Source organism: Myotis yumanensis, unplaced genomic scaffold (genome assembly GCF_028538775.1).
Source record: "Myotis yumanensis isolate MYYU_CA2020_CCGP unplaced genomic scaffold, mMyoYum1.0.hap1 SCAF_7, whole genome shotgun sequence".
Taxonomy (NCBI): Eukaryota; Metazoa; Chordata; class Mammalia; order Chiroptera; family Vespertilionidae; genus Myotis; species Myotis yumanensis.
Genome location: NW_027223758.1, coordinates 93,762,418 through 93,783,521, shown reverse-complemented (window position 1 = coordinate 93,783,521; position 21,104 = coordinate 93,762,418). Strand labels below are relative to the sequence as shown.

Sequence of the window (21,104 nt, the reverse complement as noted above, 5' to 3'; positions counted from 1 at the left end):
TCCTCGCTGCTTTGTCAGCTGAGAGGTGGGGGGAACGCACCGCGCCCCTGGGAGAAGGTGGTGGGCCTGCTCTGTGCCCCCGGGAGGGGCTGGCCTGCTCCCAGCACCTGCCCTGGGCCTGGCCCGGCAGCCCAGTGACACTTGTGTAGCCGCCACACTCCCCTCTCCTCGTCAAACCTGAGCAGGACACCCCCCAAAGCCAAGCATGTTCCTGATACGGGGGGGTGGGGGGGGAACAAAAGATGATCCTGCCATGGCTCCCTCCTCACCCCGCAGGCCCTTCTGGGGTGAGCCCTTAGCTTCACCCCCCCCCCCCCACACACACACCACAGACACTGCCTCGCTGATGTGGAAATGGGGTTCCCCCAACAGCCAATAAAGCTGCTTACTGCCCGGCTGCTGAATCCTTTCTCCCTCAGACATTTCCAGGTCAGTGCCTACAGCCAGGCCTCCCTCCTCCGCCCTGGCCTCCCCTAACCCGTCAGGGCCTGGAGCCTTCGGGGTCCCCCTCCACCCCCACAGTCAGCGGCTGCAGAGGAGGCTGGGCTGGGGAGCAAGGCAGGGCTGAGCCAGGCCATTCTGTCACCTGGTGATGGTGGTGTCTGTCCAGCTACAGAAGTCCTTCAAGTAAAGGGGTTTGGGGGGCAGAGGGGGCGCCCGAGGGTCTCCCCCATCCCAGAGGGGCCAGAGCTCCGCCCCAAGGGCCCTGGAGGACAGCTGGCCAGGCCACGGGGGGTGCGGGGGAGAGTGCTGAGGGCAGGACGGGAGGACACACACAGGGACACGCAGAAGGAATGGCCAGGGCCAGGGCCGCGCCCACCTTGTTCCTCCCAGGTGGAGGGTGGGCAGGAGCCTTCCCGGGGCTGGGGCTCCCATGGTGACCTGGGGGGGCTCCCATGGCAACCTGGGGGGGGGCTCCCATGGCGACCTGGGGGGGGCTCTCATGGTGACCTGGGGGGGCGGGTCCTGCCCTCCTGCATCTCCGAGGGCCCAGGCCGACACCGGCAGAGGTGAGGAGTCACACACCTCCTCTGAGCAGAGACGTGGATTCGGCACTATTTCCCTAAACCTTCACTGTGGGCTCCGAATCAAACAACCGTTTCATGCAAATTCATTTCTTTTGAGTCCCATTGAGGCACAGTTTAGAGCTTTAATCCAACCTTTAATCGGCCTGAAAAGTATACTTGTGTTCAATGACTGAAACCTCCTCAGATTTGGGGGATGAATGGATTCAGAGCGATAGGAAGTGACTTTAACAGGCGTGTGTGTCCGTGTTAGACATGTTTCTTTTCCCCTTGCCCGGGAGGACACCCTCGGCTCATCCACCTCTTTGCTGTGGTGACCGTTTCGTGTCAGGTTAACTGAACGGTGAGCGGAAAAGAAGTGTGAACTTTCTATGACACAACCCAACAGAAGGAACACACGCACGTCAGGGCTTTGGCACCCACTCTGGGGCGATGGCCCCTGCTGGCTTCTCATGGCCGAGCCCCCGCTCGCCCCATGGACGCCCTCGGAGGGATCCCCGTGAGGGGTGGGTGAGGCTCGGACCAGCCCGCACGAGCACGAGGAACGGATGCCCAGGAGGCTCCGAAGATGTAAACACACAAACCAAACCCCAAATGCCGGGGCGGCCCCCACGGAGCGTGAGCAGGGAGAGCAGCGCCTGTGCCGGCTCCAGAGGCCGCATGCCGGCAGGTGAGCGGCGCCTCCACGGGGCGTCCGCAGGCGTCCGCACACCAGAGGTGGGGCTCAGGCGAGCCTCTCTGGGAAGAGGCACCGGTCCATTCTCTGCAGCAGAGACCCGAGAGCTCCTGGCGCAGGGGAAGCGGCCCCAGCTGTGCTCGGCTTCCTCACCCTCATCCGAGCTCCAGCCGGGCGTCTGCTCCCACGCAGGCCCAGCCCGTCTCCCTTTCCTTCGTCACCTCGTCATCTCGGGGCGCCCCTCCTCTCTGAGAAAACCAGCAAGGCCTCTCCCAGGCCGCCGAGCAGGAGGCTGCAAAAGAGTCGAGAGGTCAGGAGGCTGCCGGGCGCCACGTTCGCGGGTGAGCGACGCCCCTGGTTCTGCCGTGGGGGCTCCCCTCACCCCACTTCCAGGTCAGGCCCAGGAGCCGCCAATCATGCCAAGTCCCCCTGAGCTGAGGTTGGGGGGCCAGTTTGCAAGATGGAAGAGGGGCTGTGTCCACTCGCCTGACGGGTGGTGTGTGTGTGTGAGACTGCGCCTGGGTCACGCTCTGGAGGAAATACCGCGGGAGGGCTCCCCACGGAGCGGCCGGGCCGTCTGCTAAAGGGGCTGATGCCATGGAGTCTCCAGGTGACCCTATTGCAGAATTGCTAAGGTGACGACCTCTGAACCCATTTTGTTTAGATTCACTGCACATCACAGATGACCTGGCTTTTCTGTTCACCCAGAAAAGGCCTGCTGCATGCCTGAGCCCACGCCTCGCCCTTCCCGTGGCACTGGGAGCAGAGGCAGCACCTGGAGAACCCACATCCACTTTCAGACTCACCATCCCACGGCCGCCCTGGTCAGGACGCCCTCGAACAGCAGCACTGACGAGCCAGCTGTGGCCACCTGCAGAGAGAAGCCCAACAGAGGCCGTCAGCACGGGACTCCAGAACCTTCTCCGAGCCCTTCACAAGCCGAGCGCCTGCTGGGCCGGGTCCTTCCCCTCCCGCCTCCCCACGCCCAGTGCCTGTAGTCAGTGTTGCCTCTGAGGAAAGCACCGGGTGGGAAAAGCTAACACCTGTCTGTGTTGGAGGTGGGCGTCTGCAAAGAAGCATTTCATTCCCAAACTGGTCAAGAGGCGGCAGGGCAGCCCCCCTCAGGCGCTCACCCCCCTCCCCCCGCCCCGGGGGGCAGAGCAGAGCACTCGTTTCCATCTCGTCCGGCTGAACCCAGGTCAGCGGGGCCACGACCGTCCCCGGTCCTCCGACAACACGCCTGTGTCCTGCCTTTGCTGCAGCCCCCGGACTCCCTGCCTAGTGGCGCCTCTGTCTCTGGGCTCATGTCACACGTTGGAGGAAACCAGGCAATTAGATCATTAACTATCTGCAAACACAAGCCGGCGGGAGGGGGGCACTCCCACATGTGAGCTAGAAATTACAGGAAAGTCTCTGAGGAATGTCGGTAACAGGACCCTGCAGTGCCTGTATGTGAACCAAAGGCCCTATTTGTCAACACGGAGAACGTCTGCTCAGGAAAAGATGTTCCCCCAGAACCTGCCCAACAGCGTCCAGGGGAAGTCACTCTCAGGGCTGGCTTTCTTGCAAGAACAAGAAAGAAGCAGGCTGCATGCCCGCTGGCTCAGCGGCCAGGCATCCACCTGTGAGCCAGGAGGTCAGGGTTCGATTCCCGGTCAGGGCACAGGCCCAGGTTGCGGGCTTGATCCCCAGTGTGGGGCGTGCAGGAGGCAGCGGATCGATTCCCTCATCATTGGTGTTTCTCTCTCCCTTTGTCTTCCTCTCTGAAATCAATAAAAGCATTTTTTAAAAGCAGCAGCAGGAGGCTGTGCTGGGCGCCCTCTCACGGAGGGACATATGCTGTCACCGAGGCCTCTCGGGGCTGCAGCCCATGGTCAGGAGGAAAGTGCGTTTACTGAGTCACTGTGGCCCGTTTACCATCTCAACAAAAAGTCAGAGAATAAGCCAGGAGCGGACGCCTCCTCGCGCCTGCAGGTCGCAGCCTGAGACTCGCCTGTTTCCCTGTGAGTTCCTTTCCCTTTGGAAAAACCTCGCCTGCTCCGAGGTAGACGGCCGGCCTGCTTGTACCGATGAACTGCACCTTTTGCCAAGAAAAACACATCTTCCATGGTCACACCAGCCCTCCGTGAGCGTAAGGCGCTCAGCAGCCACACTGGGGCCTCTGCCGTCTCTGCTCCCTGGGAGGCGTCATGGCCGCTCTCGGGCGGCTCCACATCTCATCTCCCGGAGCACGTCCTGCCCTGCGGCTGACTCGCTGGCGCTTCGCAGACAGGCTTGTCTTGTTCTGCAGAGAACGTAGAGCGAACGCGCCTGCACTGGGGAGTCACATGGGCTTCTGTGCAGTCCGTTCCGTAGGCACCGCAGCTTCTCAGGCTCCTCCCCTTTATCGCCATCACCAGCCCCAGCAGCAGCTCTGGATGGAGGCTCCCTCCCTCCCGCTCCCTCTCCCTCTCTCCCCAGCTTCTCTCCCTCTCCCCCTCGCCTTTCCCCGTCTCTCCCTCTCCGCCCTCCCCCACACACTCACCAAAGTTCTAACCCTTCATAAAAGCCACCACGTAAGGATGAGAGCAGCCAGCACCTGGCGGAGGGCAGCTGGTCGCCCCGAGCACCACTCCATGGGTGACTTAGACTCGTGGCCCCGCGTCCGTGGGAGGTTAATTCAGGCCGAGTGGCAGGTTTCTATGTGCCTGGCTGTCAGGGTGCTCAGGGCACTCAGAGGTGAGAATGACAGATCCGCTCATGCCAAGGGCCCGCCCCTTCCAGTTCCATCAAAGAACAGGAGCCGGGCGAGGCCAGCGACTGCAGGGCTGTGCAGAAGGTCTCACGCAGTCACCTAAGGGTGGAGCCCGAGCGGGAGGGACGCCCTCAGTGCAGACGGGGAGACTTCGAGCAGAGAGGGTGTGGGGTCTGCTCCAGGCCTGGTCACCTCAGGCAGCGAGCAGAGGCACCAACGCTCGACTCCCAGGTCTGCCTTCTCTCAGCCAGAAACTCAACGAGGGTCTACCGAGCGCCCTGCAGCTTTTGTGTGTGTGGGGGGGGTGGGGGGGTGGGGGGGGCGGGGTTCATTCCAATCCAAGGGCACAAGGGGAAGAATCACTGACAGCAGGGTCGCAAACAGGCATCTGCACACCTATGTTCACAGCAGCAACACCCACAGCAGCCACCGCTGGGAAGCGCCCCAACGGCCCGCTGAAGGACGAGAGACAAGCGACATGTGACGACACACACGGAGTATTCCTCGGCCCGAAAAGGAAGGAGGCTCTGCAACATGCGACAGCGGGAGGGAGGCCGGGGGACCCTGTGCTCAGACACCCTGCGACCCCACCCGCGGGAGGTACGGGGAGTCACAGACGGGCAGGGAGGGGACGGGCTGAGGACGAGTCGTTTCTAACGGGGCAGAGTTTCTGTTTGGAAGATGAGAGGTTCTGGAGATGGAGGTCCGTGAGAGCATGGCTTGGTCCTGAGCTTTCAAGGGGCCACAATCTGTTCATGAAAGACTTCACGTTGCTCCTGGGACTGGACACTGAAGACACATGAAAGCAGCAGCCATTGCTACCCATCGTGCTTGCTCACCAAGAGCATCTAAAGGACTCATCTGTCTGCAAAGCAAGCTCTGTGGTCTGAGGAACGTCTCCGTCCCACACGCAGGTCCGAATAACAAACAGCAGGGCCCGCCACGCGGAGGGACGCCAACCCCAGGAACGCCGCGCCCTGGTCTGCGCCGGCTTTGAACTTCCTGGCTGCGTGGAAGGATGTCACCACCTGGTGTTATTCACACGGGGCTGGTATTGCAGGCAGGCCGCGTTTGTTTTTGAAATGTTCATTCCAATCCAAAGATAAATTTTTGTGTGTTTTTAAGAAAATAAAGGGCAGTGGCTGTTAGTGGAACCTGCCAGATAAGTCACGTATTTGGGGCGAATCTGAGATTCAGGCTGGCTGCTATGATTTGCTGCTATTTGTTGTGAATTTCTTTAACAAGTGCTGCCTGCAGGGTGCCCTCCACGGGAACTGCCGGCATAGCCCTGCCCCACTTAACCGGCTCCGGTTTCAAACTCGATTTCATCCATCCTCTCACCTGTGCTCGAAGTCCTCTCTGCTTGGGAGACTTCACCCCACACGTTCCCACTCACCCTTTGAAATCCACGTCCAGAAGGCCTTCCCTGCGCCGGGCCTGCCCACACATCGAGTGGACGAGGCCCCTCTGGGGCTCCCACACCTACTTGCCGGCACAGGCCACGCCACTGACCGTGTCTCCGGCAGGGACTGCACACAGCGTGCCCGGGGCCCCAGGGGAGACTGGCACCAGGCAAGCGCCTGGCACACGTATGGGACTGCTCTGACCACCAGCGCTGGGTGCACAGCCCGAAGGTCAGTGTGCTGTTGGTTTAAATTTCCTTTTCGTGCGTCAGGGGTGCCTGGGGCCTGGACCTGAGAACCCAGTGGCTCTCCGCCCTGATGGCGTCTGTAACCAGCCACCCCTGTCGGTGGAAAGAGCTGCGCAGCGAGGACAGAGACGTCCAGGCCTCGGCTGGCACAGGAGGCATCCCCCTTCGTCTGCACCCCACGAAGGAAGAGAGCGCAGGGAGCAGAGTGCAGGTACCAGCACTCGAGCCCGTGAACACCAGCTGTGTCCTGAGAAGGCCTGTCTCTCTCACACCCTCTGACACCGGTCCCCTGGCCGCACCTTCAGAAACCGGTGGGCGCTGGCGCGTTCTGCTCCCATGGACAGTCCTGAGGAAGGTGCTCGCTCCCCCTGGCTGGGAGGCCTGGGGCTGTCCTGCTTGGGGAGCGGTGCGCCCGGGACCTCTGGGAGGCATGTCCTTTCCCGCTCTCAGGGGTGCAGCTCAGCCCACAAGACCTGGCTCGGTGGGTTTAGCTGGTCTGTTTTCCTATTTTCTTTAATAAAGAGGCTGCATTTGACACGTACTCTGCCTTGGCAAGTAGCATAAAGAGCCCAACAATGTAGACGTCCTTAAAGCTCTCAATTGCAGAAGACAAACGGGGAACTTGAGTCTATCCTACTTCTCCTAAGACTCACTCAGAGACGCCTGGTGTGGGGTCAGTCGCGTCCATTCTAGTCCTTGTCACTTTCTCAGCTTCTCGGTTTCATTTTACAGTAAATGTGCTCATTGCCTGTCAGCTCGCAGAACGACGGGTCACCTTTGTCCCGTGGACTCAAGTTCCCAAGTGAAGCAGCACGCCCGGCCGGAGGGGCATGTGGCCGAGGCATTTTTATTCCCTAAGTTGTTCTGATTCGCTCAAAGGGCGGATCTCATCTCTGCAGCTTATTTTTGGGAATGAAATGAATTTAAGCTCAAAGGCGCTTTAAATAAAAGCACCACAGTTACACTTGCTCCAAGGCCGGGAGGGTTTCTTCATCTCCTTTTGATACAACTTCAATTATCGTTGTGCCGAGCAATAACGGAGGTGACAATACATTTGCCAGAAGATATACATGAACCACCTCCTGGAAATGCTCAAAGACAGAAAATGTGGTGCCCGTTCGGCAAAACCCTCCTGCCACCCTGGCAGCCTCCTTCCTGAACCCCCACGACCCCTGCATTGGTTCAGCTGGGAGAAGTAGCCACGATGCCAGGCTGGGTCCTGGCTCCGGACCTGGTACAGTCCAACCGGACCGGAGAGAGAACCTGAGAGATGCACCTCGCTGGCCCAGGACGCGCCGACCACTCGGGCCACGTCAGGGACACGCAGACCACGAGGACTTGCTAGCACCTGCCACACAGCTTGGCACTCACTGCAAATGTCACCAGGTCGCCCGGATGGACTGAACTGTCCCATCCCCTGCCAACCTGACTCCGGGGGATGGGGCCTTGGGAAATTAACTGGTGTGAGATGAGAGCATGAGGGGTCCTCATGACGGGGGTGGTGTCTCCCCCTCCTCCTCCCTCCCCTCCCCCTTTCCCTCTCCCCCTCTCTTCCGGTGAGAACACAGCCAGAGGGCAGCCATCTGCAAACCACGGGAAGAGCCCTCACCAGACACCTGTTCTGCCGGCATTTGGTCTTGGACTTCCCGCCTCCAAGACGATGAGAAATAAATGTCAGTGGTATTTGGTTACAGCAGCCTGAGCTGAGACGTATCCCTCGCTCTTTTGGAGAGTTTAAAAATGAAAGTTTTAAAAAAGCGATGACTAATGGTCACAGAAGTGAAGCTGACATAGAAGTAAAGAAGAAGGGCCTGGCGTTGCTGCTGGATGAGGCTGAGGCCAGTGTGCTCACCGATCCACACGAGGCACCTGAGAGGCAAGACTCAGAGGCAAAAGCCTTGGCCTCACGGCAGCTCGGCCCGGCCAGCCGATTCCCGGGGTCCCTGACAGATCCCGGAGCGGGATGTGCGAAGTGCTGAGACACGGTGCACGCTGAGGGTGGTGGGAGGAAGCCCCACTCCACTGGGGCTCATCTCCAAGGACTGATGAGGCTGCCCGAGGAATGGCGGGAGGGGGCAGCAGTGCCAAGCTCAGCCACCTCTGAGCCCTGTGAGTGAGACGGCGGCAGGTGAGGGGGCCGTGCACTTTCTTCTGAGTCTCTCCCAGGTGTAAAGTGAACACGGTGCGGACATTTCAGAGGAAGCAGAAGCTGGTGGCGGTAAGTCAGTTGCTGCCACTAGACCCACGAAGGACCCAGAGGGAAGAGACGCGGTGCCCTGTCCCCATCCCACTTCCCGGCACACCCTCGTGAGGCTCAGGGACTGTGCCCTGGTCTCTGCCTGGCTTCCGTGGTGGAACCTAGGCACAGGTGCGGGAGTGGGCCACCCCCCCTTTCCCTAAAGAAACGGGGACCCTGGGGCCCAGGCCCAGGCTGGGATTCAGAAGGAGTCCACATGCGTTCACAATCCCCCGCAGTCCTCCAAGGAGCCGGTTACTCCCTGCACAGCAGGGACCTGCCAACTGCCCTCCTGTGTCAGGTGCCAGTAACACCTTGTGGCCCTGCCCCACCCATCTGGGCATCTCCTAGCACCTGCTCCAGGTGACAACGCTGGTCTCCAGCACAGAGCACACATAAAAAGTACCCCTTGAAATGTTCAGAGACAGGAAATGAATGCCCTGTGGGCAGACCAGACGGCCCTCAGCACCTCCAACAGCACCACGCGGGCCAGCCCTGCCCTAGGGTCTCAGGTCAGCTCCCTGGAAACCTCACCCTCACTCGCCCCACGTGGGGAAACGTCCCCAATACTGTTACATAGAAGCCAACTGGTAGAGAATGACCCCAGGTGTGTGTGTACAGAGAAGGCCGCAGTGCTGGGATCACGTACGCTTTTCTATCATAAGTCTTTTGAAAATTTTTAAGTGAAGGGAGTTAAACTAAATGGTTTCTAAGGTTTTTTTTCGAGGGGAATCAAGATTTAAGTCATGGATCAAAATTAAAGTGACGAATAAAAGAAAAAGCTGTTTGCTTCCCTAGTGGAGAACACACCTGCAGTTCGACACCGACCAGAAAACCAAAGGCCTCAGCGGGAGCCAGCGCCCTCACCCCCTGGCCCCGCCAGCACGGCGTTCTGGGGTGGCCGGGGGTTCCCAAGCACAGCAGGTCGAGTCCCCTCACTTCCTGTTTCCCATGAGCTCCCGGAGGGTTTTCCACGCTGTGGGTTACTGGTTAAGGAGATGGTAACTACCAGGGGTACAGCCTTCCTCCCCGGAGACACTCACCCCAGCGCACGCACTCACCCAGTCTCTCGCATCAAGGAAGGCGAGCGGGGGGGGGGGGGGGGGGGGGGGGGGGGGGTGCGGGGGGAGCAGGGCCCCAGCTCCTCTGCTCTAACCCAGAGGAGTCACCCACATCTGTGCTCCCTCTCGTCCAAAGGGGCCAGAGAAGCACATGGTGGGGCCATACGGCCGTGATGGGGATTAGGTAAGAAACAGGTGCCCACGTACCGACCACACGGCTGCACACAGAGCACGATGGTGGCTGTGACCGCCCGCACTCCATTGTTCCAGGGACCAGGGAGCAGCGGGTGGACCAGGACCTAAAGCCTGGCTGGTTGTTGAGCTGCTGTCTATGGAGGAATGTTTCTCTCTCTCCCTCTCCCTGTATCTCTCTCTCAAAATTAGTAAAGACACTTTAAATACATAAATAATCTTGGACAATAACAGCATCCATATAAGACCTTGCAGCCAGGAAATTTACAGAAATTCAAAGTATTTCCTCAATAAGCAAACTCATGCAGGTCAGAGTTGTGAAACCAGAATTGTTATCATATTTCTGCAGCACAGAACATTGGGATGATCAATGGCTCTAAAAATAGTCCAGAAAAAAATTAAGAGTTCATCATCGGACACGAGAAAAACAACCTCATCCAAAATAGGAAGACGTCCATGAACATGCCTCGCTTCCCCATGAATTACCCTGACAATAGGAAATGGAATTTTAATGTTTTTCTTTTTTTTTTTTTTTTTAAATATATTTTTTTTTTATTGATTTTTTACAGAGAGGAAGGGAGAGAGATAGAGAGTTAGAAACATCGATGAGAGAGAAACATCGACCAGCTGCCTCCTGCACATCTCCTACTGGGGATGTGCCCGCAACCCAGGTACATGCCCTTGACCGGAATCGAACCTGGGACCTTTCAATCCGCAGGCCGACGCTCTATCCACTGAGCCAAACCGGTTTTGGCTAATGTTTTTCTTTAATCCAAAACTATACCCCCGCCCAAGTCGCTCTGGGAAAACCGTGCTCATGAAGGAATAATTCCCAGAGAAGTTTGTGCTGTTGCCACGTGGCCCCGCAGACGCCAGGGAACGACACGGACAGGCGCTGTGGCCGCCCAGCGAGAGGCTGCGAGGGGAAATGCGCTGCTGCTGCTGCCTCTAGGTTTTAATTTTCCACGAAAAACTATTCTCATCACCACGGTGGCTCAGACTTATGAGGAAACAGCCATGATTAGGTTTTTTTTTGTGTTTTTTAAAAAATATATTTTATTGATTTTCTACAGAGAGGAAGGGAGAGGGACAGAGAGTTAGAAACATCGATGAGAGAAACATCGATCAGCTGCCTCCTGCACAAGTGGATGTGCCTGCAACCAAGGTACATGCCCTTGACCAGAATCGAACCCGGGACCCTTCAGTCCGCAGGCTGACGCTCTATCCACTGAGCCAACCCGATCAGGGCTTCATGATTAGGTTTTAAAGTGCACTCTTTCCACAGGAAAGTCACTCACCGTGCACTTCGCTGGAGTCAGCCACCTGCCCTCCCAGCCCGTTCCAGGGCACAGAGAGGCGCAAAGCAACAGCCGAAGGGAGAAGACACAGGCCGGACCTGCTCCCGGGAAAGCCAGGCATTCCCGTGAGACTCCGAGTGCAACAGGAAGAAGGGTGCGGACTATGGAGGACACTGACAGCGAACGGGGGGGCCTCCTCCTCCGAGATGGGCTTCACCCCAGAACAGCAGCAAGTGAGACGGTGAGACGGATGGTGACGAAGACAACAGAGAGGGAGGTTCCAGCACGGACACTGGAACCAGCACGGCACGGAGATGAGCTGCCGTGGAGGCCGCCCACACAGTGGCCATACTCTCCTGTGACCGTGTAAGGAGTGGGTGCTGAGCTGCCGCGCGATCACGTCACGGGGCGCACACACCGCACCATCATGTCACACACCTGACACTCAGCGCTGACAGGGCCGGCTCAGCCACTCGGCTGCCTCAACTCAGAGCCCCCCCTTCAAAGGCACCTCCAATGTCCCCCAAAGTGTACAAACCAGTAACCTGAAAACCCCACTGCACACACAGCTGTTGTGCAGGCAGCACGCCTGACCGTGTCGGAGGAGGGCCTGGGGCGGGGTGGGTGAGGCCCCTCGGCTGCAACATGGAGGGAGGCTCGTTCACTCCTGCAGCCGAGAATCCCGTCACACGCAGACACCACGCCGCAGGGCCCAGCCACACACAGCCACCTGCTCCCGGCCTAAAAGACGAAGCTCTAACTCCACCAAGTCAACAGACACTGCAGGCAAGGACAGCAAGCTGCTTCTGAGGGTCACAAAGGAGCAGAGGAAGCCGCTTCCTGGGCTGCCACTGCCTCCGGGACGCGGTGGAGCGACACTGCATTCGCCTGAAGGAGACTCTGCCCTCGTGGGGAGCAAACACGGGGTCCTCAAGAGCCGGGCGGGGCCAGAGCTGCTGTCTGGGGGCTGCGTCTCTCCTGGCTCAGCCTCGGCCTCAGCGCACACGCACTCGGGCCTCGGCTGCCTCTTCCCCTGACGCGGAGAGCTGCCGTCCGCCTGAAGGATGAGACAAGACGCTACTCGACACGGGAAGAACTCTCACGAGAACCTAGAGCTGCTGGAGCGACCCACCCTCGAACACGTCTTCCTTGTGCGTCTACACGTCATCGCTTTTCTCTTAAATGCAGCCACTTTTTTCCTGCAATGCTTTTTCAGCACAAGTGGGAAGGGACCCCGAGATTTTATGCAGCTGCGTTAGATTTCACAGAGCTCACTTACCAAAACGAAGGAATTGAAAAAGGTTGCTAAATATTGTTATTTCTAGCTTCTTAGAAGGCCCCTCAAAATCCCCAGGAAGAACAGGAATGACAGTGATGCCGACACAGTGACCTCGAAGGCACTTTTTTCCTTGCTGAGCATGAGACCCAGGGAAGAGGCAGCGAAAGACGAGGAACAGAGAGAAGCAGGGATGCCTCTTCTCCAGACTTGGACATGACGACGCGGACTGACACCTCCTTGGAAATGGCAGAGCAGGGAGCTTCTGGGACGAGGACGAAGGTGTCCCAGGCCCTTCTGAACGGCCTCTGCCTGTGTATCTGCGAGTTTTTCACAGAATCCAAATTCTCCTCTGGGGCCAACGGAGCGTCCTTCCGAGTCACTCTACACACTGGCGCCCGCAGTCCCAGTGACATCACGGGGAAGTGCTGCGTTGCTATGTGCAACTATGGGGGACTTCAATGTCAGCACGTCTGATCTGTAGGTAAATGCACGTCAGGATGGGTAAATATTATGCCACTGAGGGTCACAGAGTTTATTTTTAAATAGAAAAGAAAAAGAAGAGAGGAAGGAAGGTTGTTTGATGTATTGAGGCCAGAAGAATCCTTAATGGCTCATTTTATTCAATCCTTCACATTTAGGAAGGATTAAAAATCCTTCTACTTTTTAAAGAAATATATTTTTATTCTTTTTTTAGAGGAAAGGTGAGGGATAGAGAATTAGAAACATTAATGATAAACATCAGCAATCGGCTGCCTCCTGCACGCCCCCTACTGGGGAGCAAGCCCGAAACCCAGGCATGTGCCCTGACCAGGAACCAAACCGTGGCCTCCTGGTTCCTAGGTCAATGCTCAACCACTGGGTCAAAAGGCAGTTCCATTTTTCATTTTCTGAGGAAGCTCCACACCGTTTTCCAGTGGCTGCCTGGCCTGCTCCCCCACAGTATTGGAATCGTCAACTCTGACTGTTTCTCCTTCCTATTCTGTCACTTGTTGCTTCGTACACGTTGGGCGGCTGCTGTTAGGGGTGATGTTTATAACTGTTCCATCTTCCGACATCTTAACCCTCTGTCCACTAAGTGTCGCTCTCTAGTGACAGCTCCTGTCATGAAGTCTGGTTTGATAATGGAGTCACTCTGGCTGCAGTGTGGCTGCTGTTTGCACGGTTGTTTTCCATCCTTTCACTTTCAACCTCTGTGTCTGAATCTAAGCTGTGTCCGTACAGACAGCAGACAGCTGGGTCTTGCTTTTTTATCCAGACTGACAATCTCTGACTTTTTTTTTTTTTAAATATATTTTATTGATTTTTTACAGAGAGGAAGGGAGAGGGATAGAGAGTTAGAAACATCGATGAGAGAGAAACATCAATCAGCTGCCTCCTGCACATCTCCTACTGGGGATGTGCCCCCAACCAATGTACATGCCCTTGACCGGAATCGAACCCGGGACCTTTCAGTCCGCAGGCTGACGCTCTATCCACTGAGCCAAACCGGTTTCGGCCAATCTCTGACTTTTGAGTGGGCTGTTTAGTCTATTCCCATTTAATGCAACTATTGATATGACTGCTGACAACAAATCCCTGTCTTTAATTGCGAATGTCTTTCTTTCTCGCTCATATTTGAAGGATAGTTTTGCTGTGTACAGAATTCCTGGTTGGAGATTTTCTTTCCGCACATTAAGTGTGTTATCCTCCGCTGTTTTTTATGAGAAGTCATCCATTAATACTATTTTTTTCTACCTCTCTTTCCTCTTCTTTTGGATTTCTTATTATATATACGTTGCTGTGGTTGATGTCCCACAGATCTCTAAGCCTCCGTTTATATTTCTTCAGGGTTTTTTTAATCTTTGTTCTTTAGATCGAAGAATTCCCTTTGTTCTGCCTCCTGGGTCATCTCACATCTATTATTGAATAGAATCTGTCATTTCATGTCAGTTATACTGTCAACTCCCGATTTTCCACTTGGCTTTCTTTTTCAAAATCATTTCGGTCTCTTTATTGAGATTCTGTATTGTCTTTCCTTGAATTCTCTGAATGTGGTTTCCTTTCTGTGTCTGAACATATTTAAACAGCCGCCCTGCAGTCTTTTCCTGCTAAGCTGCAAATCTGAGGATGCAGAGACATGGTTCCTACCGACTGACTTTCCTGGCATAAATCACGCCTTCCTGTTTCTCGGAAAGCGTCTAATTTTCTGTTGGACACCGGACACTTGACGTAACACACGGCAGCAGTTCTAGGCCTGACTTCCTGTGGAGCACTGTTGTCGGTGCTGTCCTGCTCGCTCAGGAACCTGCCTGGACCGAGTCTGTAAGATCCGTCTCCCGGGGAAGGTGCAGCTCTGAGGTCTTCACCACTTTTCCCATGTGTGTTCTCCAGCCTGCTCTTCGGGGTCACCCCCCCCCCCCGCCCCCTGCCGTGTGCACAGCCTGCTTTCCTCGGGGTCACCCCTGTCCCACTGTGTGCACAGCCTGCTCTCCTCAGGGTCACCCCCCCGCACTGTATGCACAGCCTGCTCTCCTCGGGGTCACCCCCACCCCCGCATGTGCACAGCCTGCTTTCCTCGGGGTCACCCCCGCCCCGCCGTGTGCACAGCCTGCTTTCCTCGGGGTCACCCCCACCCCCGCCGTGTGCACAGCCTGCTTTCCTCGGGGTCACCCCCGCCCCCAGTGTGCACAGCCTGCTTTCCTCGGGGTCACCCCTGCCCCCAGTGTGCACAGCCTGCTTTCCTCGGGGTCACCCCTACCCCCAGTGTGCACAGCCTGCTTTCCTCGGGGTCACCCCTGCCCCCAGTGTGCACAGCCTGCTTTCCTCGGGGTCACCCCCCTCTCCCCATCTGCACAGCTTAGAGTTGTCGTGCTCACATACCCGGAGCCGGAAAGACTTCTGCTTCTGGCTGTGAGTGGACAGGATGCACATCGAATCTCAGGGGGCTCATGCCGCCCGGCCTTCCCTTGCTACTGGCTCGCTCCCATCCTGTGAGTGCGCTCGGGCTCTGCAGGCAGAGTGTGGGGGCTCCGGCGCACGACACCTCTGCGTCTGGTGCACAGACAGCCTGGGCACATGCAGAGCTGTCCAGCCCCTGATGGCCCTCTCACCCCCAGAGCTCCCCATGTCCCCGTAGACCACTGTCCACCACTTGTACCACAGAGGGCTGTGAGCTCAGGACAGTGGGGCCACTGGCTCTTCTTGCTCATGTACACTGACACGGCCATTTAACTGAAAATACTGCGCATGGAATAGTCTGGAAGCACCAACCAGGCTGCTGGTTTTCGCAGTCGCCCGCTCTGGTTCCACCATCACACGGACAGAGCTGCGGAAAAGGCAGGGGAGCAACCTCAGGTGAGAACACGCCACCAGCGCTGCCCGACCCAGAGCCATCGCTCTCGGGACAAAGCCTCTCCGAGTGCCGCGTCCTGTGGTCCGTCCGCCTCGCTCTGGCCTTCTGGCTGACGTGGGAAGGCTGTGTCCACATGCTCCCCCATCGCGGGAAGTCGCATCTCAGCCACGCTTCCCGTCTGTGGGGTCAGAATTGGTCATGCTCTCCCTCAGGAGACCACACAGGTGAAGAGGCCGCTGTGAAGTCTCATTTCAAAGACCTGCCTTTGTTTTCGGGGAGGGGGGGGGGCCGGCCAATCAACATCAAGATGATAAGGGCACCTGTTTCGGTGGTTATTTCACTCCATCAAGTTCATCAACAACAGCCACTCCTTGCAGGCAGCCCCTGCGGGCGACACGACGGAACCAAATGCTCCACCAGGAGGACGGCCCCCAGGATCTCCGCGGGTCCTTGTCCCACAGCTGCCCCTGCTCCCCCATCTGTCTCCTCTCTCCCAGCTCCCTGCTCACGCAGAGCCGGCCAGTCAGGTGCCCGTGGGCGGTCCTACCGTAAGTCACCCTTTTCCGTCTTCATCCAGTGCCTGGTCTGGGCCCACTGCCTCCTCTGCCGCCTCTGATGTGAGACTCCTGGTCAGTTGGGCTCTGGACACTCACGGCCCAGGAAGGGGTCAGAGCCCCGGCATCCAGAGGCCAGGCTCTTAGCACGGAGAGGCTTTCGAGATGCTGTTTGTTTGTTTATAAAACCTCCCGTGTTCAGATGGGAAACCAGGGTCAGGAGAGCGAGGGGGTCCCCAGCGCCCCTGCCAGGAACACGAGGAGGAAGCGCAGACATGGACCTGAGTGGGGGTCAGGCGAGGGCCGGCGCCCAGAAGGGACTCGGTGGAGATACCCCTGACAGTGCCAGCTCTGGTCCAGCCCAAGACCACTCCCACCCTCGTCTCTTACCTGAGCCAGGAGCAGCCAGGCCGCACACTGCCCGGGGGCCACCAGGCTCTTCAGCTTCACGGCGCTGAGTGTGACGAGGAACCCCAAAAGGCCACTGGAAGGAGAAGCCACCTGTGAGTGAGGCTTGTCTTCTCGGAGCCAACAGGGAACTATTTCCTGTTACACTTCACCAGTCACTTTCTAATTGTCACTCACCTAGCGCACCTGCTTCCAGTGATCTCTAGATTTAAAAAAGACAAGTGAAGACCCAGGAAGCTCTACTTTCCTCAGGAGCTTTGAAGAGAGCATTTACCAGAGGTGGGGAGGGGGCACGGAAATGTGGGAAGAGAGCATTTACCAGAGGTGGGGAGGGGGCACGGAAATGTGGGAAGAGAGCATTTACCAGAGGTGGGGAGGGGGCACGGAAATGTGGGAAGAGAGCATTTACCAGAGGTGGGGAGGGGGCACGGAAATGTGGGAGGGCTGTTACATCCTGACCGAAAGAAAGGGGGGCAGCACCCCCGTTATGCTGGAGCTTGGTGCTTGCCAAGCAGCTTCCATTTCTCCCAGCAGAACACAGGCAGGGACAGATTCCCAAGGGAAAGCACCACCTGCGGGCAGAGGGTCTGGGTTCGAGGTAAGACCTGAAAGGGGAGGGCTGGCTCCCATGACACATCCCCAAGCGAGGTCACCCAACAGCAGTGGCGTTCTAGGAACGAGCCTACCCCAGGGGTGACTACACGCGCCCCCACCCTGGGGGCCGCACGGCACTGACACAGCCGTGGTCGGGGAAGCAGTGGCCTGCACGAGAACCGTCTTCTAGGTCACCATGTGGCCAAGTGCAAAGCAAAGGGAACGCCAAGCAGAACGATGGCTCCTCCTGACATTTGGGGGCAGGGGGCTGGGGAAGGGAGTATGGCAGGGACGCCATGACGGAGGCCGACTCAGCAAATAAGCACAGTGAGGGCGGAGTGTGGCTCGAAAAGCAAGAGACACGCCTGCAGCTGTGCCCCAAACTACGGGCAGGTCTGGGAGTTGGGCCATTGGCACCCCCGGGGCCTCCCTCTGACCATGTGGCAGGTGCTGGTGGTGGCTCTGACCTGACTGAGCTCTGGGAGGGCGGGGCCTGGCCTTGGCTGGGACTTTCTGGAGCACTGGCTCACAGCCTGCAGGCATTGGACTCACAGGCGGCCGCAGCAGGAACAACGATGGCCATCATTTACGGGCCAGGCACAGGCACAGCTACAGGCATCAGATTCCCTCTCCAGTACACACAGCCCTGCACGCTACTATTTCCCTTTCTCCAGACCAGGAAACGAAGTGAGGGCGGGGCGGGGGGGGGGGGCGGGGGGGGGGCGGGGAGAAGCAGGATCCCGTGGCCAAGACGCCCTCAGGGAGCACGGGCTGGGCCTCACCCGAGTCAGCTTTCCCACCACAGCCCAGGGCACACGGTGAGCCTGCCCCAGAGACCTGCGCCTCCAGTGCAGCGAAGTCAGGCCGGGGGGGGGGGGGGGGGGGGGGGCGGGGGGGGGGGCGGCGGGGGGGCGGCGGGGGGGGGGGAGGGTACAGGGAGACAGGACAGCGTACTTAGTTGGCCCACATCCCTGAGTGCTTCCGAGGCCCATGTTCCAGATCACCTCGTCCAGCCAGCTCCTACTCAATGGTTCCCACAATCTGTCTCATAACCTTGGGGTTCAGTGGAGGTTTTTGTGGGGTTTCTTTTTTGGAGGCTGCCCTTCAGGAGCAAAAGGGAGCCAAGGTGGAAGTGGAGAGGGTAGGACTGTGGACCCCAATCTTCCCTTGAACTCAACTAGCTCAGACTAACGTTGAAAGAATTGCTTGTGGAGAGAAAATAAAGTCGGGAAATCCCAGTCTTGGAAACCAAGTTTGGAAACCACTGTTAGAACCTGAACACTTCCGCATGACAGGGGTCCTCGAAGGCCCAGGCCAGCTCTGAGCACCCGAGGGTGTTCAGAGCACCCAGCCTGCCCCCGCCACCGCCCGGCCACGCGATGGGTAACCGCCGGTGACCTTGGGCTTCGCCGAAGCGAAGACACAGCTGGGAGCACAAAACAGGAATGAACAGTGCGAGGATTTCGTGAGGTCAGATTACCTGGCGCAGCAGCTGCCGTGGAATCTGTAGACATACAAGAAGGGGAAGTCCAGGGCGCGGAGGAGGTCACCTGCGGGCACAGCGAGGGTGAGACGGTGGCCAGCGCCCGGGCCCACGGTCCCAGCAATGCATGGCCAGGGCCTCCGCCCAGCCCCTGAGCGAGGAGCTGCCCGGCACTGAGTTCACACCAGCTTCCCTAGGGCTCCTGTTACGGCCCTTTCTTACAATAACAGTCTGATAGTAAGGATGCCCGATAAGGGGGTCGGCCCTGGCAGGACCCCTGCTGAAGCTGCACACATCACCTTTCTCGGGGCCCTGACAATGTAACGTAACCCCCCTTTGCCTGGAGCTCAGAGAAGTTAAGAGATTTGCCCAAGACGGCACCACTCGAGCTGGGAGCCACAGCGGGAACCCCTCCCGGCAACCCTGGAGCCTCCCCTTCCCCAGCAGCACCCTGCCCGCCCGCGGCAGAGGGGGCACAAAAATAATCCTCTTTTCAAAAGACTGTTCTGTTCTCTTCCCCCTCAGACCTCAGACCAGACTGAGAGCCGCCTGACATCCTCTTCCTTGTCGTATGTAATGGCGGCACCGGCGCAGGGCCAGGCCGGCCGTGCACGCTCATTTTAGGTGCCGGTCCAAAGGGCACATGTATTTCGCGGGAAGTCAGCTCATTCTTTTAGTCCCACTTGGTGCGAGAGGAAATATTCACACACACGGCTGCTTCCCTCTCTGGAATTTGAACTTGGTCACAAACAAGAAGTCAAAAGATTAAAAAAGCAGCAAGTTTTCCAAAAACGTCCCGAGGAAAGGAACTGAGCATTTCCACAGCCGACGCTCATCCTCCCAAGCTGGGAGTCGGACCGGGCCTTCAAGCCCTGCTCTGCCGCCTCCTGGTTCTGAAGCCCTGGAGCTGGGGGTGTGGGAGGTTGGGGGGCTGGAGGGGGACTGGGGTGGAGGAGGTGTGGGGGTTGGGGGTGAAGGGGGGTGGGAGGTTGGGGGAATGGAGGGGTGTGGGGTGGAGGGGGATGGAGGGGGGTGGGAGGTTGGGGGAATGGAGGGGGTGGGAGGTTGGGGGAATGGAGGGGGTGTGGGGTGGAGGGGGATGGAGGGGGTGTGGGAGGTTGGGGGAATGGAGGGGGTGTGGGGTGGAGGGGGATGGAGGGGGTGTGGGAGGTTGGGGGAATGGAGGGGGTGTGGGGTGGAGGGGGATGGAGGGGGTGTGGGAGGTTGTAGGGGGTGTGGGGGGCTTGGGGGTGGAGGGGGTGTGGGAGGTTGGGGGAATGGAGGGGGATGGAGGGGGTGTGGGAGGTTGGGGAGATGGAGGGGGTGTGGGGTGGAAGGGGGATGGAGGGGGTGTGGGGGTGGTGGAGGCGGGTGGAGGGTGGCCGGGTGTGCCGAGTATTAGTAGCACAGGAGCTGTATGGGCCGCACAGACAGCAGTTCCTCGTCACGGCACTCGTTCATCAGGAACTTCAGGACACAAGACCAAGGCCTGCGGCCCTTCCAGACCCAAACAATTTCCAATGGTTACCGTCTAGATTGGAAGAAACGTTCTGAATTCCCTCTGGGGGCTGTGTGTGTTTTATCAAGTGGATTGTTTTGTTCCATTTATCACATGTGTGTGTTTAACTAAAGGAGGGGTGAGAGTGAGTGTGTGGGCGATGACTCCGGAAGGTTCCAGGCCATTTCTAACCCTGGGCGTGACCCCCTGGAAGGCAGCCCCATTCCCGCCAACACGTCCTCAGGGACACGGTGGGTCAGGCCCTGCACTGAACAGACACCGTACGGCACACACACGCAGGGTGAGCTTACCTGTGGGGTGCGCTGCGGCTGCCAGGAGCGCCACGCTGAAAAGGAGACACGAGGGAAGGAGCTCGCATGGGGCACAGCACGCCTTCCACCCTCCACCCCTTCCACTCGGAAGCAGTGGACCGGGCAGGCGACCTCACGGACGGGCTCCCTCCCTGAGTCCAGCTCCTCGGTGACAGTGAGGCCTCTGAACTGTAGGCAGGACAGGGGGCCTCCCTCCTGGTCCAGGTTCCCTCCCACCTGAAGTGCTGCAGGCTGGGCCCGGGGTTGAGCCTGCCCGGGGACTGAGCGTCCACGCCCCACCACCGAGGGCCAGCCGTGCCGCTAACTGTCCACACCCGCCTCCGCCACAGAGAGCCGTGTCTGCCACGTGAAGCAGCCCCTGAATTCCAGCCGGCTGCGCGCTAACCCGTGGCTGTGGACCGTGAGCTCAGTCTATTTTTGCCACAAAATTAACTGCATGGCAGGGAAGTTCAATGTCCAAGAAGCCAGCCACAAAATGACCCATCCCATCCACCACGTGCCTGAAAACTACCTCGACTGGTTTGCAATCGATGCCAAAGGAGGAAGAGGAGGAGGAAGCGTGTTCTGTGCTGACGCTGTATTCTTCCTGGCACCCTCCCACCTTCCTCTCTGGGAGCTTCTCCCGCCTCCTGGCCCGTGGACAGCGCCTCCCGGGCCTGAGCCCACCTCTGTACTGTCCTTCTCCATTCCAGCCACCCAGGCAGCGGGTCCAGTCAGAGGTCAGAAATAAGACTTTTTACCCAAAACCAATC

At 58.2% G+C, this 21,104-nt stretch overlaps 1 protein-coding gene across 4 annotated transcripts in view; it reads right to left on the bottom strand.

Moving 5' to 3' along the window:
- Positions 1-1,141: 1,141 nt before the first annotated feature.
- The window catches only part of TMEM241 (transmembrane protein 241), a 51,511-nt gene continuing 31,548 nt past the window's right edge, over positions 1,142-21,104 (bottom strand). For 3 of the 4 annotated variants that reach the window (XM_070421283.1, XM_070421282.1, XM_070421284.1), the window contains 5 exons: positions 20,332-20,366; positions 18,520-18,589; positions 16,428-16,521; positions 2,508-2,572; positions 1,142-1,993 (listed from right to left, as the gene is read on the bottom strand). In XM_070421283.1, the coding sequence (XP_070277384.1) occupies positions 1,927-1,993; positions 2,508-2,572; positions 16,428-16,521; positions 18,520-18,589; positions 20,332-20,366 (331 nt within the window). In that variant the 3' untranslated portion in view covers positions 1,142-1,926. Of the gene's footprint in view, positions 1,994-2,507; positions 2,573-9,596; positions 12,628-16,427; positions 16,522-18,519; positions 18,590-20,331; positions 20,367-21,104 lie in introns of those variants that run through there. The other variant, XM_070421285.1, reaches the window with a different exon arrangement.